Genomic DNA, 15,758 nt, shown 5'->3' with positions numbered 1-15,758 from the left:
AAATAAAATTTTTAAATTTAGACTTCAGACGGCATCTGTGTCTAGATTACAACCTTTGAAAAAGATAGTTCATTTTGCACCTAAACTGTAATTACCACCTCCTGTTTCTGCAAAGCTGAAGAATGACAAAATTAATAGGAATTTTTTAAGGTGGATATAATTTGAATCTAGGTTCCAACTTTTATTTTGGATTTTGATTTTTCTTCTGATTGTGTCTTCTGATTTTTTAATAACATTATGCAGAACTGTTTTGCAAATGTTTTCTGTCCCAGTAGTTGGTGTTTTGGTTTTTTTGTTTTTTTGTTTTTTTTTTTAATTGCAAGTATAGGGTAGTGTTGGAGTGCTGGACTTAAACCAGCTCTTTAAAGCTGGAATTTATCCCTCAATACACATGTGAAGCACTGTAAAAATTTGACTCTTTGTTTGGAAATGCTGCTGCTTTTTTTTTTTTTTACCAGAGTTGTAATTCAACACAAAATACTGGGCACATGCCAGATCATATGAGCAAAATAGACTTTTTGAAAAAGATTTTTTTATCTTCCAATGTTTTAAAATGTTTGAGAGGAAGAAAATGTAGGAGACCTCATCACTCTCTACAACTCCCTGAAAGGAGGGTGTAGCCAGGTGGGGGTTGGTCTCTTTTCCCAGGCAACTCTCAGCAAGACAAGAGGGCACGGTCTCAAGTTGTGCCAGGGGAGGTTTAGGTTGGACATTAGAAAGAATTTCTTTACTGAGAGGGTGATCAGGCATTGGAATGGGCTGCCCTGGGAAGTGGTGGATTCTCCATCCCTGGAGATATTTAAAAAGAGACTGGATATGGCACTCAGTGCCATGGTCTGGTAACTGCAGCAGTAGTGGATCAAGGGTTGGACTTGATGATCTCTGAGGTCCTTTCCAACCCAGCCAATTCTATGATTCTATAACTTTTTTTAAGTGTGACACTAAGAACTTCCTATAAAAATAAATAAAAAAAAAAAAGCAAAACAAAACAACAAAGGAGATTTAAGCCATGGTGTTGTCTCATTTTTTTAACTTTTCACTTGGTACAGTGTTCAGCTGTGCTGCTAAAAGAATTCAATAATAAGTGAGGCAGCCTGAACCTGTGTATTCTTGGTGAACTGGAACAGAAGGTCCAGTCGTGTTATGAAGGGTCTGTGGTAGTAATGCTTCTAAAGAGGAATAACTTCCACTTAAAGGTGGTAGATTTGGTCTTCAGAATTGATTTTCCAGCTCAAGTTGTATAAGCAATACACATCAGTCTGCCTTGATATTCTCTATACTATGGAAGATCAGAATATTTTCTCTCTGGATAATTTTAGAAGGCAAGGTCTACAGGAGCAAGAACTTTGTGTTTTGACACCACTTACCAGACACCAGCCTCCCATGGTAAGGCCCCTAGGCATATTTGTGCAAGAAGATGTTTCTTCATTGTGAGGAGGAAATATGCAGAAAACTTGGTATTTTGACATCAAGTTTTTGTTTGCACAGTATTACAGTTGCTTGCACTGTGTGGGTAAGCCAGCCATTCACTTCTAGGATTCAGTGCAACTTCTTTTTCACTGCCTGGCTACATTATGTTTCTCTGCAACTGGCAAATGTGTGTCATTACTTTTGATTGCCTGCCCTTGTCAGAGAGATTAATTCATTCTCGCTCGCCTTTCCTCTTCCTTGAAGCATCACGGACGATTTCTGCTGTGGTAGTCATCTCGCTAAGCAGTGTGACATCTGCTGTCTGGCTGTGGCATTGCAACGCTTCAGTGTCCCTTGCTGAAAAACGCATGGAGCTGGTGGAATTCCATAGCTGACTTTCAAATGGGAGCTCTCTTCTAGTTGAAACTTCTTTAGTTTCTTGCAGGCATTTAGAACTGCAGCACCAGGATGTGTAATTGCGGTTTGCTCGAGTTAAAAAAATTTCTCTGAAGCACTGAAAGTTCAAGTACATCTAATTCCTTTCATTGCCACCTCTGAGGAAATAACTGCTTAGAATTGTAGATTTGAGTGAGGGGGAAGGGAAAGTGTTGATGTTAAATATGTACTTTATCTTTACCTCCTTTGCCTACTATAAGTGCAAAAGCAGGGAAATGCCCCAAATAAGCTACCTTTATCACATGCCTAATTAGCTGAGTTCTTATACTTCAACATAAGACAGGTTATGAATGAGATGATAAAAAAGGAATTCTTTTATAGAAGAAAAAAACCTGGCATTTGATCACAGCCATTGATTTTCCTGATGGCATCACAGCCCGTGAATTGTTCCTCATTAATACTGCTATATGAATTTGGGTTTTTTTCTCGTAGCACATTTTGTGTGGCTTCAGCTTTTTGTGGAGATTGATGCTGTACAGCTTTATCCATTTTCATAGTGAGGCTCAGCAGAAGTGGATTTGTAGAGTGGAAGCATTGCTGCTGAGAACCCACTACACAGGCTGCATTCATACAAGGCTCTTACAGTAAGGTTGTTACAGTCATGTCCAAGCAGCTCAGCATCCATAGCATCCTTTAGTGTGCACTCTGGGATGTGTCTTCTGTTTTTGTTTCATCCCAAAGGGTATCCAGTTTGTGCTCTTTTAGACCCCTCAATCATGCAGCTCAGCTTAGAGTAAGCAGGAATTCTTGGGGAGGTTGAGTCTAAAGGCATGAGATATTCTTCCTCTGAATTAAAATGATGGTGTAAACTCTCTCATTGACTTCTTTCTCAGATGGAGCTGAAATTGCCTGTTTCACCACAAAGAATGGAGATCGAATTTCTTTGACAAATGTCATGGTAGCTGTGGGGTTCCAATAGATAGTGTTACTGCTGTTAGCATGCTGAGTGAACTTTTTTTCCCCATAAACTTTTGAATTTTTATGTGTCCAAGTCTGTCATGTTACTCACACAGTAAAACAATTTCAGATGCTCTTCTCCAAAATCTCTCAGCCTCCCAGGTGGCACTAAAAGCTAAACAGGAAATCCAGCATGTAGTTGTGAAAAAATAAATTTAAAAACCACACAAAATATGTAGATTTGATTCATTAATCTTTGTTAGTGACACTTAGACAATATTATTGAGCTACTGTTTTAAAATATTAATGAGGACTGAGGCATTGCTTAGATGAAATATTTTCATTGCAGTTAGGCTTTTTGGATACTTCTAGCTTAATCACTGATGTGCTGCGTAACCAGTAAACTCAATACTCCTTAAATTGTAGAGTGGAATAATTGGTGCTGAGAACGTAATATACAGGCTGCATTCATTCAAGGTTCTTATAGTAGGTTCAATATTCCTTAAATTCTTCATTTTTTTATGGTAATGACCCAGGGACTCCAAAGATATTTAAATATTAAGACATTTAATTTAGAGATTCTGGTAACTTAATATCAGGGTATGTTACAAATACAAAAGAAAAAGATCAAGACCTTCAAATGAAGGCTGAGAATACCTTAAAAAAATAAACTTGTTTATACTGCTAAAGTATTTTAGTATCCCAGATATTAAAATTATGTTATCCCAAAGAACTATTTCAGTGTTTCACAATTTTTCAAGCTATGATAAAATCCTGCTATTATTTTTTGTGCAAAATTGCTCCTGAACTCTTTTGTGTAATTACTTGCCAGTATCACTTTAAGGATTGGAAGAGTGACATATACAGTGTTTGATCATATTATTGAATATACCTTTGAAGGTGAAGCAAAATGCCTCAGGATGTATTGCACATTCAACGTTACTTCTTCAGAAGTGTTTTTGGATGCAGAGAAGATATGATTCAACCTATAAAGTTCTGTTTCAGTTCATACTACTGGTTTATATTATTAATCTGAGAAGGTCTTAACATGGATCCTTATTTCCATGTGAATACTTGGTAAGGTCTGTTGAAATATTAAAGGACCCTACGTTAGTCAAATGAAAAGTACTCCAGGCATCTGTTTATTAAAGGTTATAAAGTTTGTCACCACAGTGGGGATTTGGAAGACAGCGCAACACAGCAGATGCTGATAGTCACAGCAGACCAGATAGTCTGGTGTCTATCTCCCTAAATCCAAATCAGAAATTTCAAGAGTCCTGTGATAACAGCCTGAAACTGTGATCAGTGTCCAGCAGTGGCTTGAACTCTCTTCCAAGAGATAAGTGCATTTGCAGTAATGCCTGCAAGAGTAGTGCTAACCCCTATAATTCAGCAGCCAGGAGGATGTCACACATCATGTCAAGTTCAGTTCTTGAAGTCATATTAGGACTTCAGCTTTCATTTAAAAAAAAAAAAAACCAAACATTAAAAGTCCCTGGTTTTCATAGTGGTAAGTATAGTTTGAGATATGAACTTTCAAAGCTTTCTAATCTAAAGGTGCTGTTTAAGAAAATGAGAAGAGCGTCCCCTTCTTTCCCTCTCTCAAGCTGGTAGGGCTTGGTTTTTTTCAATTCTGAGACTCCTGAGGTTGTCAGGCTGCTAATGCTTGTTGTTAAAATGACCACGAAGGCAGAAATAAGACATATTACCATAGTTTAAGGGGCGTTTTACAGGAACACCATTTTTCCTTGCATACTTTTCACCCAACTATACATTTTTATAGAAATCAGCTCTGCTCTCCCATTATCTAAACCTTCAATTTCTTATCTAAAATGGTACTTATTGTCACTTTCAATATACTTCACTGTCTGTCAAAATCAGTTTGTAAAAGCCTTTACCTGTGGAGATAAAATATAATTTTAAGGTCAAATGTAGCAATCAATATTAACAGGTTTCTTTAATCTATTCTAGTCTGTTTAAAAAGTAAAATATTCATCCAACTACTGTATGTGAGCTAGAAACTAATACATTTCAGAAGTTTCTGAGTGCAAGGCATTAGTTCATTTTCCATTGTTGAAGAGTACATAAACCTTACAAAATAAAACAATTAATATCCATATTTAGCATTTTATCAGGTTGGGACCCCTCAGGAATAAATGCATTTTCTATTTAAAATTATCTCATTTTAGAGAAATTGAATCAAATTAAGATGATTTTGCTTGATGGCACTGGAATACAAAATGGATCATATGCACTGTAGGTCTAATGTGTATTAATGAAAAATACTCCACATTTTTTTCTGCTTTCACAGGGTATGTTTTAAGTTAGGTGAGAGATAAGAAATGCAGTTTTGGTGAAAAAATCACTCACTTTGGCCATAATGTACCCTGTAATTCCAAAATTACCTCAAAATATCGGCAAATGTAAAATCGTTGCTATTTTTAAAACTGTACAAGACATTTTTAGCATATTAAAGAAGAGGTACAAATAGCCTTATATCATTGATTAGATCTGTCCCTCATCTCCAGCTTTGTTGTTCTTAACATACACAAAACATGCATTTGAACTGACTTCACCTTCTGTACAAGAGCCACTTATACCAGCTGAAATAAATTTAAATCTGAGATAATAAATGGAAAATCTAATTTCAGTCCATTCAAGACCAAATTATAAGCTGCCTGTAAAAGATATTTTTCAAAAATATATATTTAAAAAAAAAAATCTTTTTGAAAAATGTATTTTTCCAGAAATTAGTGATGAAAAAATAGTCTAATTTTCTATTAAGCTGTGTATCTAAAAGATAACATTAGTACTGTGAACTGCAGAAGGTAAAAATATAATCAAAGTTCAAACTATTTTATTCGAGCATATTCTCTAAATATTCAAATATTCTTAAAGCAGTTACATTGATGTGTCGGAAAGAAAGTCTTTGCCCTCTCTTTCAGCTGTGTAATAACATGTAATCACTACTAGTATTTTACATATCTATAATTTTAATCTTCAGCATTCAATAAAAAGGGACATCCTTCTCAGCCTTTTAAAAAAATCTTGCCATTATTTGGAAAAGTAGTTAATATAATACTGGCAGTAAACGAAACTTCTTCTACCAATGTGTCTCCTCATAGCTATGGGTGAATCTTGGAAAAAAAAAAAAAGTATTATGTAATTTGTCATCAAAATCAACCGATCTGTGTGACTCATTATAGCTAATAATAATGTGAGCTATTTTTGATAATACTATGGGCTACTTTTGTTGCCCTTCAAATAACTGCATTGTTATATCCTGTATTTTTTCTTCTGATAGCAAGAAAAAAAGTTTTATACGTTTTATTTTTAGAAGTTTGCCAGAATTGTTTTCACATTCGTTATATTTTGATGCTGTCTTACTGACAGTTCCCTAGGATCAACTGGGAAAATTCTCTGCATAAAACACAGTGATATGTAGTCATGATTTCTATCCGTTGCAATACATATTGAGGTAGATCTTATCTTTTTGATGAAACAATGACCTTGGGGTCAATATCATGATTCCAACTTCTGGTGCAACTCAATTGGCAGCCTGTATTTTATGGCTGTTACATCTGCTGTGTACCTTCAGTTTATATGTCCTGTAGATTCTAAATACTGTGCCCCATGCTGTTATGATAAAACATAATGCTTATGATAGGAGAACACACGAGTCAACCATCTGCAGATAATAAAATAGACATTGCAGCACTAACACTTATACTGCCATAGTCATTGCCTCCAGAGAGCAGATCCTGATCTGCAGGCCAGGAGGAGGAAAATACCAAATATTCACAGCACAAAATACCAATATTCACAGCACTTGGCCCTGTAGAGTGGACTGGCTGAATCTGTGCCGTGTAATGTGCTTTTCCTGGATTTCCTTTGAGTGCCATTACATTAGAAAAAGTGCCACAGTTCATCGAAGTCATGACGTGAGGCAAAAGGTAAATGTTCTGTTTCCTGAGGCACCATGTGATGGCTGTGCCTGAGGGCAGCGAAGCTGCTGAGGCAGTGCTGGGGGATTGTTGGGGTGCTCAGGGAGCAGCCTCATCCATGTTGTCTGGAGGGAATCGTCCCTGTCGTGAATCTGCTTCAAAACATTCCCTGATTCTGTGTCAGAAAGACCTTGCTGACTCACTTTGAAAACAAGCCCAGGAGCCAAGAGGGCTGTAGAGAACCACAGTAGATTACAGATATGGAATCAGCAAGGGAGCAAAACTTTTAACAATATTGGTACACAATTGGTTAGACTAGCTTTGCCTTAAAATATATTTCCACTGTATTGTTTTGGTTTTGGTATTAGTTGAAGTAATGTTTGGTTATGTATGTTTGCATAGAGATAGATTTAGCATCTTTTGGTTTACAACTTTTCAGAATTGTTGCAGAAATAAATCTTCAGTATAGAAAGCTCAGATATCTCTCAGAATTCCTTTAATAATGTAAATACCGACGTTATTACTTTCATTTGTTTCTACTTGATTGTCTTACTTTGGTGAAGTACTTCCATCCAGTTTGCAACAGTCATAGACTAGAGAGTGAGGAACTCATTCTCCCTAATTCTTCTCTAAGACTCTTAACCAGCCTTTGTCCTACCCTGAGAAGATTCTCTGTTGAAGTTACTAGATGTTAGCTTTACTTCTGCTCTGGGTTTATAATAATGATTGTCATACAATACAGAAAGGGGCCAATTGTCTTAAAAGATACCAGACTGCAAAAGTAGAGTTGGAAGAAACAGTAAGAGGTGTTCTTCCTTTCTGTTCCCTTCATCTCAAACACAAACCAGTGCAAAGCATGCTCTTGTATTATATGATATTTCCATAACTACACAGTCCTCTACGTCCTTTGATGATCCTTGGTGTCATCATTATCTTCTCTTCCTTTTGTTAGAAAAGATCTGGCAACCGCTTGCTACCCTGAAAATGATGAGTTATAATAAAATTTAAAGTGGAAATGTTAATTATGTGCATATGAATAAGGTAATTCTTTTCAGTATATTAATTTTCTTTACAAGGGACTTGATAAATATTTTATATTTATTATTTCTGCATCTAATTGTGGAATTATAGGAACTTCAGAGAACAATGATGATGATAAGAAAATCAGTACAAAGACTGAAGTTCTCATGCACAGGAACAATGAAATGTTCAGTGAAAATCACAATACTTTGAGGAGATGTGGAGAGACAACACAGAAACCCTTAGCCCACTGCCCTTTTTCTTTAGACAGACCACCCTCCCTCAGGTGATAGTTTTGAAATTAAAAGTAAAGACCTATCGAAATTACAGATTGATTTGAAAGAACAGCGTTCATCTTGCTTTGTGCAGAGGATTGGACTGCATGAACCTCCAGAGGTCCCTTCCAACCTAACCTATTCTATGGTTCTATGATTCTATTGAAATGCTAACTCTACACATGGAAATTTTGGATTCTTTAGTGAAGGCTTTTGTCAGTGTCTCCTCTTGAGGCTACTTTCTACAGCTTTGTTCAGCTTTGATAACACCTTTCATGCCCCTTTTGTAATTACATTAAACTCGCATGCCATGCTTCTCTAATGCCTACGTTAATCTGTGTAGTGCCAAACAAGAAGCCATGAGAAATCTGTATTTATAAATTCCAGTTTATCAAGCCCTTTCCAGTGTTCCAGTGTTCAAGAACAGTCCTATGTGAAATAACCAAAATCCACAGCTGCCTTCCCTACTTTAAAAAGTGCCTGACACCATATTATTCTGCAAGAACTTTCCTTCCATGTCAAGTAAAAAGGAGTTAGGGGGAGAAGCACCTTTCCCATCAATGTGTATAGAACCCACTTAGCCCTTGGAAAGCTTAGGGAAATGGATAGTCCTTATAGCCTACCTGGATAGTATAATATATAAGAGCATATAAATACTGAACCTTGACACACAAGGATTTCAGAAAAAACTTACTTATTTGATGTTCTGCAGTAGCATCAAAAAATAACTGAGAATAAATAATGTGCTTAGTGAAGTAATCATAGGGAAGGATTTTTCTTCTGCTTTTGATCATGGCCACATATATTATGATTTTCTCCTATTTGACAATGCCTTGATTATTCAAATGTGAAATTCCCAGCATTTATTGGAATTTTCATTTCATCCTTTTAATTTTTATTTAAATTTGATAGACATTTTTGTGGGGTTAGTGAAATACAAGTAGTATGTAATGATGAGGTGAGAACTTTGGTGTTTACATAAAAAGTTCGACTCTGCAGCCTTTATTCATGAGACACTTAGTCCATATTTATCATCAATTGATTGACTTTGCTTGGGGTTTTTTGTGGTTTGTTTGACTGTTTGGGGTTTTTTTTTTTGTTATTGTTGTGGTTGATTTTTTTTCTTGTTTTTAAATAGTAGGACTTCTTAGAGTCTGGACATAGATTCTTTTGTCAGAGTGGAATGCTTCCAGCAATGATTGTTTTCTCAGTGGCAAAACTTTCTTTTGAATCTTTAATCAATTTCTTCATCAGAACAGCTTTGTACTTAGAGAATTCTAATGAAGTTTAGAATGCTTTTGAATTAGCATCCAAGAACTTTAGCTGAGAAGCAAAGTATGTTCTTGAGAGGTGTTGTCTGTGTTGCATCTAGCACTCTACTTCTTATTTAAATTTTTTTTTTTTTTTCTTTTTTCTGTATTATCACATTCACAGAATATCTAGGAAAGGGAATTAATGAATGATAATTAATAGATTCAGCATTTGATTATGAAAGAGAAGCATGCCCTGGCATAAAGGCAACGAGAGCAGTAGTGCAGCAACAAACTTATGTTTCCTTCCAGCCAAGAGCATGTAACATGTTACTTTTTCTTTTTTGTAGCCCTGGATGTGGAAAGATGTGGAGCTTTGTCCTTTTCTTAAGCCTGAAATTGAGATATATGATAGTGCTGTGGTGTGAGTGCAAACTGTGGCTTTAGAGCACTTGCTTTACTGTTACAGTTATCATTGCTGCTTGGCCATGAGCTGTAATATATTTATAATTCATTGACACTGGCATCTCAAATTCTAAGATATTCTCAGAATGTATATATAGTATCTTGTTAGACTTCTGTCATGTACAAACCAAGTCAGGCTCTGTTTCACTTTCTTTGAACTCTGGTGAATTCTGAGATAAATTGGGGAGTCAGGAGGTAGCGGTGGTATAAGCACATATAGGTGAGGGGGTAAAGCAAAGTTTGAAGAACTCATTGAAAAAATAGGTCATATCTACTTTGAAAATAAGTATTATTCTTGAGTTGCAAATAAAATGTAAGTAACATTCAAGATTTATCTTTCTGTCATGATTGTGTTTTGTTGCTGCTATCTCTTCTCAACTGATAGATTTTTTTTCCTCCCTCATATTAACAGTGACGTTTTAGTGGAGGCTTGTAAAATGTTTCTTATCCCGTTGATCTTAATTTGTGTTATTTCTTGATAATATTTTTAAAGTTGTAGGTTCTCCTCTTCAGCAGTGTAGGCTTCGAAGGAAAAGGGGATATCATTAAAATAGATACATAATTATACATATGTAACATACATACATGGGAATGAAAATGTAAAAATGTGAAAGCATATTATTTATTTACTTCTTCCTCTCTGTGACTACTGTCACTGATCCCCATTCCTCTGGTGGTGTTGCTGGAAGCTTCTAGAAAGCTTCAATTAACAGGATACTAAAGGAATTTTCTTTGAGCCATGACACATACTGAGTAAAGATGTTTCAGAATAAAAGGATGTTTCAATCCTGTGTGCCCTTGGAGCAGTTAGCATAGTTCCAAGGCAGAATTAATTTATACCGTAAACTTCTTGGCTATTTTCTTTCTTATACATAGGACTACATTCCTTTAAGTAGATGAGAAGTTTGGTATCATTTGGAAACTGCTGTAATATTTTCCTTTAAGTGCCTTCACAAAACTTCTGACTTGGATGCTGAATCTGAGTTTACTCCAAACCCTTCTTTAAAGTCACGATACCACAGGATTAAGAAGTCTGATTCAGGGGGAAGATCTCCAATGCCAAGAAAATTCAGTCTGGGAGCAAAGGGAGCCTTAGATTTGACCCTGTAGCACTTTCTTCCATGGGGAGAAGAGGAAGTTGATGAGAGAAGAGTTGTCATTCTCCTTCAAAATGCTGTTTTCTAAGAACTGGAACTTATTTAGAAAGCAATGCTTATTTAAATAAACTTTTACTATTTTTTTTTTATTTTCTAATGTTGGGACTGTTCCACATGTTTCCTGTTTGGTACTAAACTTTAATATGACAAAAACAATCACACGACAATGAGCTTCCATTGATTGGAAGACCACAAAGCTGCAAGATAAAAAGCTGACTGTGAAAGAGTAAACTCATTATCACACCACATTAGCAACATTTTAAAGAAAAATAGAAAAATACTGGCCAAGGCACTTCTTTTTTTCTACAGGGTATTTAGATTTTGAATCTGGCAAAAAAAAAAAAAAAATGAAAAGTCACAAGGGATGGATGCTGCATTGACACAGAGCAAAGGGGAAAGCTTTACAGCAGGAATTGCTCTTTGACTTTGTAACTGCAAGTGTAGAAAAGCAGAAAGAGTTAAATAATGTTAATTCAAGAAACACAGCAAAGCCAAGGCGCAGGGTTGGTGTACAAACATCTTTTAATTTATATATCATTTCAGTGGCTCTGAAAACAAATGGAAGATTACTGGGATAAGATTAACTGTTACAAATGCAAGGAAATGTATAAAGCAGTTGGAAAAGCTTTTTATAGTGGAGCAGTTAACTCTAGTTAATTGTGTTTGATTTTTGTTTTCATAATTACTTCCATTGTTCCACTGAACTCCTGCTGGATGTCTGACATAGTTGAGTTGTCATGCCTTCATTTAAAAAAATAAATGAATAGGAACTGAATACCAATGTCATTAGTGTTCTGCTCTTTGCTTTAATATATGCGCTGCTTATACTGGTTGAGAGATGCTTCACACTTAGCTAAGGAAATAATCCCTGATTTTACAACAAAGCAACCATAACAAGGTGATTTATTTAATGGAAGCAGTTGACCATATATAAGGATAACAAACATCATTATTTTTACTATTGCCGTGTGGTTAGAAGGTCATGACTAAGTCTTTGTAATGAGGAACGCAATTTATTTTAATTTCCACTGTTGCCCCTCACACAACCACTCTCCAAGTTAGTAGCCTTTTTAGCACTATTAGCAGTAGTCAAGGATGAGTTGGCCTGAGGTTGCTGTACTGATGTCTGTTGCTCTGTACAAGTGTAGTAGGTTTTAAAAGTCTTGAAGTGTGTGTATTGTAGTAGCATCAAGCATCTGATTTAGTGACAGCAAGACATACATATATGATGAACATACAGCTAACTTTTGTGGATACCACTTATTTTACAAAATTTCTAAAGTATAATTATCTGATGCTCTTGGAGCACATTCAGTACATGAAAAAGGGAAGACCAAAGTAGAAGAGTATCCTGAAATACACCTTTTCTGTATCTGTAGCACAGGCAGAAAAGGTGGCTAAAGCTGCCAATGTTTTCTGGGTCACTGTAAGTATATCCGAGGACATTTACATCAGACAACAGATTAAAAGAAGCCAGCGGCTGGGTTTTTTTGGTCAGTGTCACATCTAGATCCTGTGCTTAAATCATACAGTTACTTCCTCATTTTTTCCTTTTTTTCTTCCAACGTATTTCATACTTTGTATTTCTGTGTACAGGTGTTAAGACTGAAAGCTATCAGGAGGAACATTGCACAGATTTAGGTAAATGGAGTGAATCATCTTATAGTGTTTGTTATACTAAAAAGATGAATTTATCTAGCAGTGTCACTTTTAAAGTAGCTTCATTTTTAGCTTGCACCTTGAAACTGCTTTTTAAGACCTTTTAGGCAAGGGACAGTCTGCTTCAATAGGACTATGGACTAAGGAGCAGTGGATGCTGTACAAGTCTGAACAGCAGTGGCAAGCTCATGAGGCAGAAATGTGTAGAGTCCTGTCCTGTTCTGTGCTCAGCCCTTGCTCCAGGCACCATTGTCACTTTCCTTTCATGACAATATCAATCTGGCACTTGTGGAGTTGAAAGGAAAACCAAGTCAAAGAAGTGCAATACCTGTTTTCAACTTATTTCATGATGGCATATTAGCAAAAATCTTTTTGAATGAAACTAATAATGAGTACCTAATGGAGTCCAAAGCATTTCCTTCAAGTCAAGTAACTTTAAAATTCATGGATCTCTTATGCAATTGCTTGTCTGGGGTTTTCACATGATGCATTGTCACGTTTGGAAAAAAATACTCAGCAGATGCGGTGATTTTATACTCTGAAAATTAATCTTTAGGACTCATGGGAAGCTATTCACAACTTTGGGAAGGAAGGGAGATAGTAGAAATTTACTTAAAAAAATTTATGACTCCATTAGCTTTTAAAGCATCATTAAAAGAAATACCTCAGCATTTCCTAGGGTGATCCATCACAAGCTGATTTTTCTGTTTAGTATTTTCCCAAATGTCCTCCTAGTTAGGTACAAGATGTTCATGAATGTGCAAATGATTTGGCTGTTTTGTCTGTATGGTGACAATTTGTAGAAAACTGAATTTGCTACATTCCTAGCTTTCTTTTGTGTAGCTGAATTTGAAGTTCAGTGTTGCTCCTTATACTTTCTTAATTTGTTATTCTTCACATTCATGAGGCAGAAAAGCTGGGTTTCATCCTCCAGGTCAACCTGTTTAGAAACTTAACTTGTGTGGATATTTAAAAGAATATATAGGAAAAATTAAATTGTTTCTTAAATATGCAGCCCCAGGATGAATTAATAATTGATTACTTAATTTTATTTATTTATCTGGAATTAAAATAGTGTTTTGTTAATCAATTAATAAATCAATTAATCAATGATTAATCAATTAATTTTAGCAGAGTACTTGAAATCACTTGATTTCACAAATATGTCCAGTTTACTCTTACTTTGCTACCTGTGAGTTTTACATTGATTAAAGCAGTTTGTATTCAGTGTCTGTTGCATTACAAGATGTGGCTATTGGAGAATGACTCTGCTTTTGAGTTTTTTCAAACATTTATTTTTATATGCACAGACTGATGTCAGTGGACATCATGATGTTAAAGGGAAAACAAAAATTTCCTTTTTAAAGTGAGTGATTCTGGGGACTTTAAAATATACACACGTTCAGCAAGTGTTAAAAAAAAAATAGCCAGGAAAACTATCTATGGTTTTCAAGTAGGCACATAATTCTGAATGGCTGTACAAGCTATGTGATGTAAGGAAAAGAAATTATGTGTAATCATTAACCAAATACAGTGAATAAAGATAAGAGTTCTCCACAATTTATCCACCAAATCTGTGTCTCTCTCTAACTCAGTGACTCTAATACCACAGTTGTTAATATTAAGTCTGTCTACATATTTTGTGCAAAATCTCTATGGTGAGGCATTCATTGCAATTGAAAAGCTGACACAATGGAATGCTTTTTGTGCTGACTCTGCTGACAAATTACAGTCCATTTTATCAGTTGCAAGGTCAGGAGGACTATCACGGCTCTTAAACTGTAGTGTAATAAAGTGGGCTCTATTGAGTGGTCGAAGAACAGCTGTAAGTTTGCCTGATTACTGCAGCTAAGTATCTCCAGCAGCAGAGTTATTTGAACCCATTTCTCTTGTCTATAATTCTAATTTTTGCCATAATTTGATTTCAGAATTGACTTTTGCTGGAATACGCATGGAGCTGTAGAGCTCAGACCTATTTTCAAGACATGCAGTAGCCACTGTTAATGTGTCATTGTAGAAATGCTTTAATTGCTGATTTTGGATCTAGTGCTAGTCTAAGCACAAGCCAAAGGCCTCTGTTATTAAACACCTTGTACTACCAGAGCCTGCATTTCTTTTCCTGTCATTGTTGTAGAGAATTTCTGTTTTTTTGAAACCTGAGCTAGATTTGCATGGACTTAATAGCTCCCTTTCCTTCTCCAGCATCTCCAGTCTAACACCAGCCTTTCCTATGTTTTCAAAGAAAAAAAGCAAAAGATGTGAAACATTATCTATGCCCTGCATGCCTGCACTGCTGTGGGAATATTCATTTTTCTATGAATAAAAATCATCAGATTATTTTGCCATCTTGGCCTCTATGAAATGCAGAACAATTATTTTAAACAAATTAAGATAGCTTTTCTTTTCCTCTCAAAAAAACAGCAGTACTCTTCAGAATCCCTTTCTTCCTCATAGCATACAGTTTAATAAAGCTCCTGATATCCCTTTTTGTGACTAAGGAGCTTCCTTGCCTCTTTTGCTCTTTCTCTTTTCCCCTTTTATATAGGAGTTCATCAGTATTGCTTTCTGATTAGCAAAGTGGGCCATTTTCCTAACACCCCTCTGCTCCTAAGCTTTACTTTTCATTTTTCCATTCAGTCTCTTGAGTGTGTGACCACCAAACTTGTTTTATTATTAAATATCCATGGATCATGTTGAAATAATGAACTCCTTTACAGTTGTGGTGACCCTGTTCTTAGCCTTGTTCTTTAACTCTTCAGGAGTTACCTGACTGGCACAGTCTACCTTTATGTGGAGAGACAAGCTGCTAAAACATTTTTTCCTTTCCTTTTCAGGGAGTAATATGTGGGAGGCTGTGGACTATTTGCTTCCGACATAGGAACTGCACTAGGTTGGGAATCTGCACTCCTGAGAGAATGCTGGGAATCTGCAGAGGGCGACGGAAATTCCTGGCTGCCTCTCTGACTGTCCTTTTTGTTCCAGCCATTACGTGGATTTATCTGTTTGCTGGGAGTTTTGAAGGTAGGAGGGGAATAATGTTTGGGAGAGGGCATGTTGAATGATTGGTATCAGAGCAGATGAATGCAGATCAGACATCATAGATTTTCTTTAAATAAATCTGGTTTGACTTGTATAGGAAACAGTTCCCAAGATGCAGATTCCAACAAGGGGTCTTCCTTAGGATGTTTTTACTGCTGAGAAGGAGAAAATTGCTGGCCCCAAATA

The 15,758-nt window shown here is 36.0% G+C and overlaps 1 protein-coding gene across 3 annotated transcripts in view; it reads left to right on the top strand.

Annotated features, from left to right (window-relative positions):
• The window catches only part of LARGE1 (LARGE xylosyl- and glucuronyltransferase 1), a 281,380-nt gene that overhangs the window by 62,881 nt on the left and 202,741 nt on the right, over window positions 1-15,758 (top strand). For all 3 annotated transcript variants that reach the window (XM_071729319.1, XM_071729311.1, XM_071729328.1), the window contains one exon: window positions 15,368-15,554. In XM_071729319.1, coding sequence (XP_071585420.1) covers window positions 15,449-15,554 — 106 coding nt within the window. In that variant the 5' untranslated portion in view covers window positions 15,368-15,448. The remainder of the gene's footprint in view (window positions 1-15,367; window positions 15,555-15,758) is intronic.

Source organism: Heliangelus exortis, chromosome 1 (genome assembly GCF_036169615.1).
Source record: "Heliangelus exortis chromosome 1, bHelExo1.hap1, whole genome shotgun sequence".
In the NCBI taxonomy this organism is placed as follows: domain Eukaryota; kingdom Metazoa; phylum Chordata; class Aves; order Apodiformes; family Trochilidae; genus Heliangelus; species Heliangelus exortis.
The sequence above is the reverse complement of the archived record's forward strand: the minus strand, read 5'-3'. Positions and strand labels throughout refer to the sequence as shown.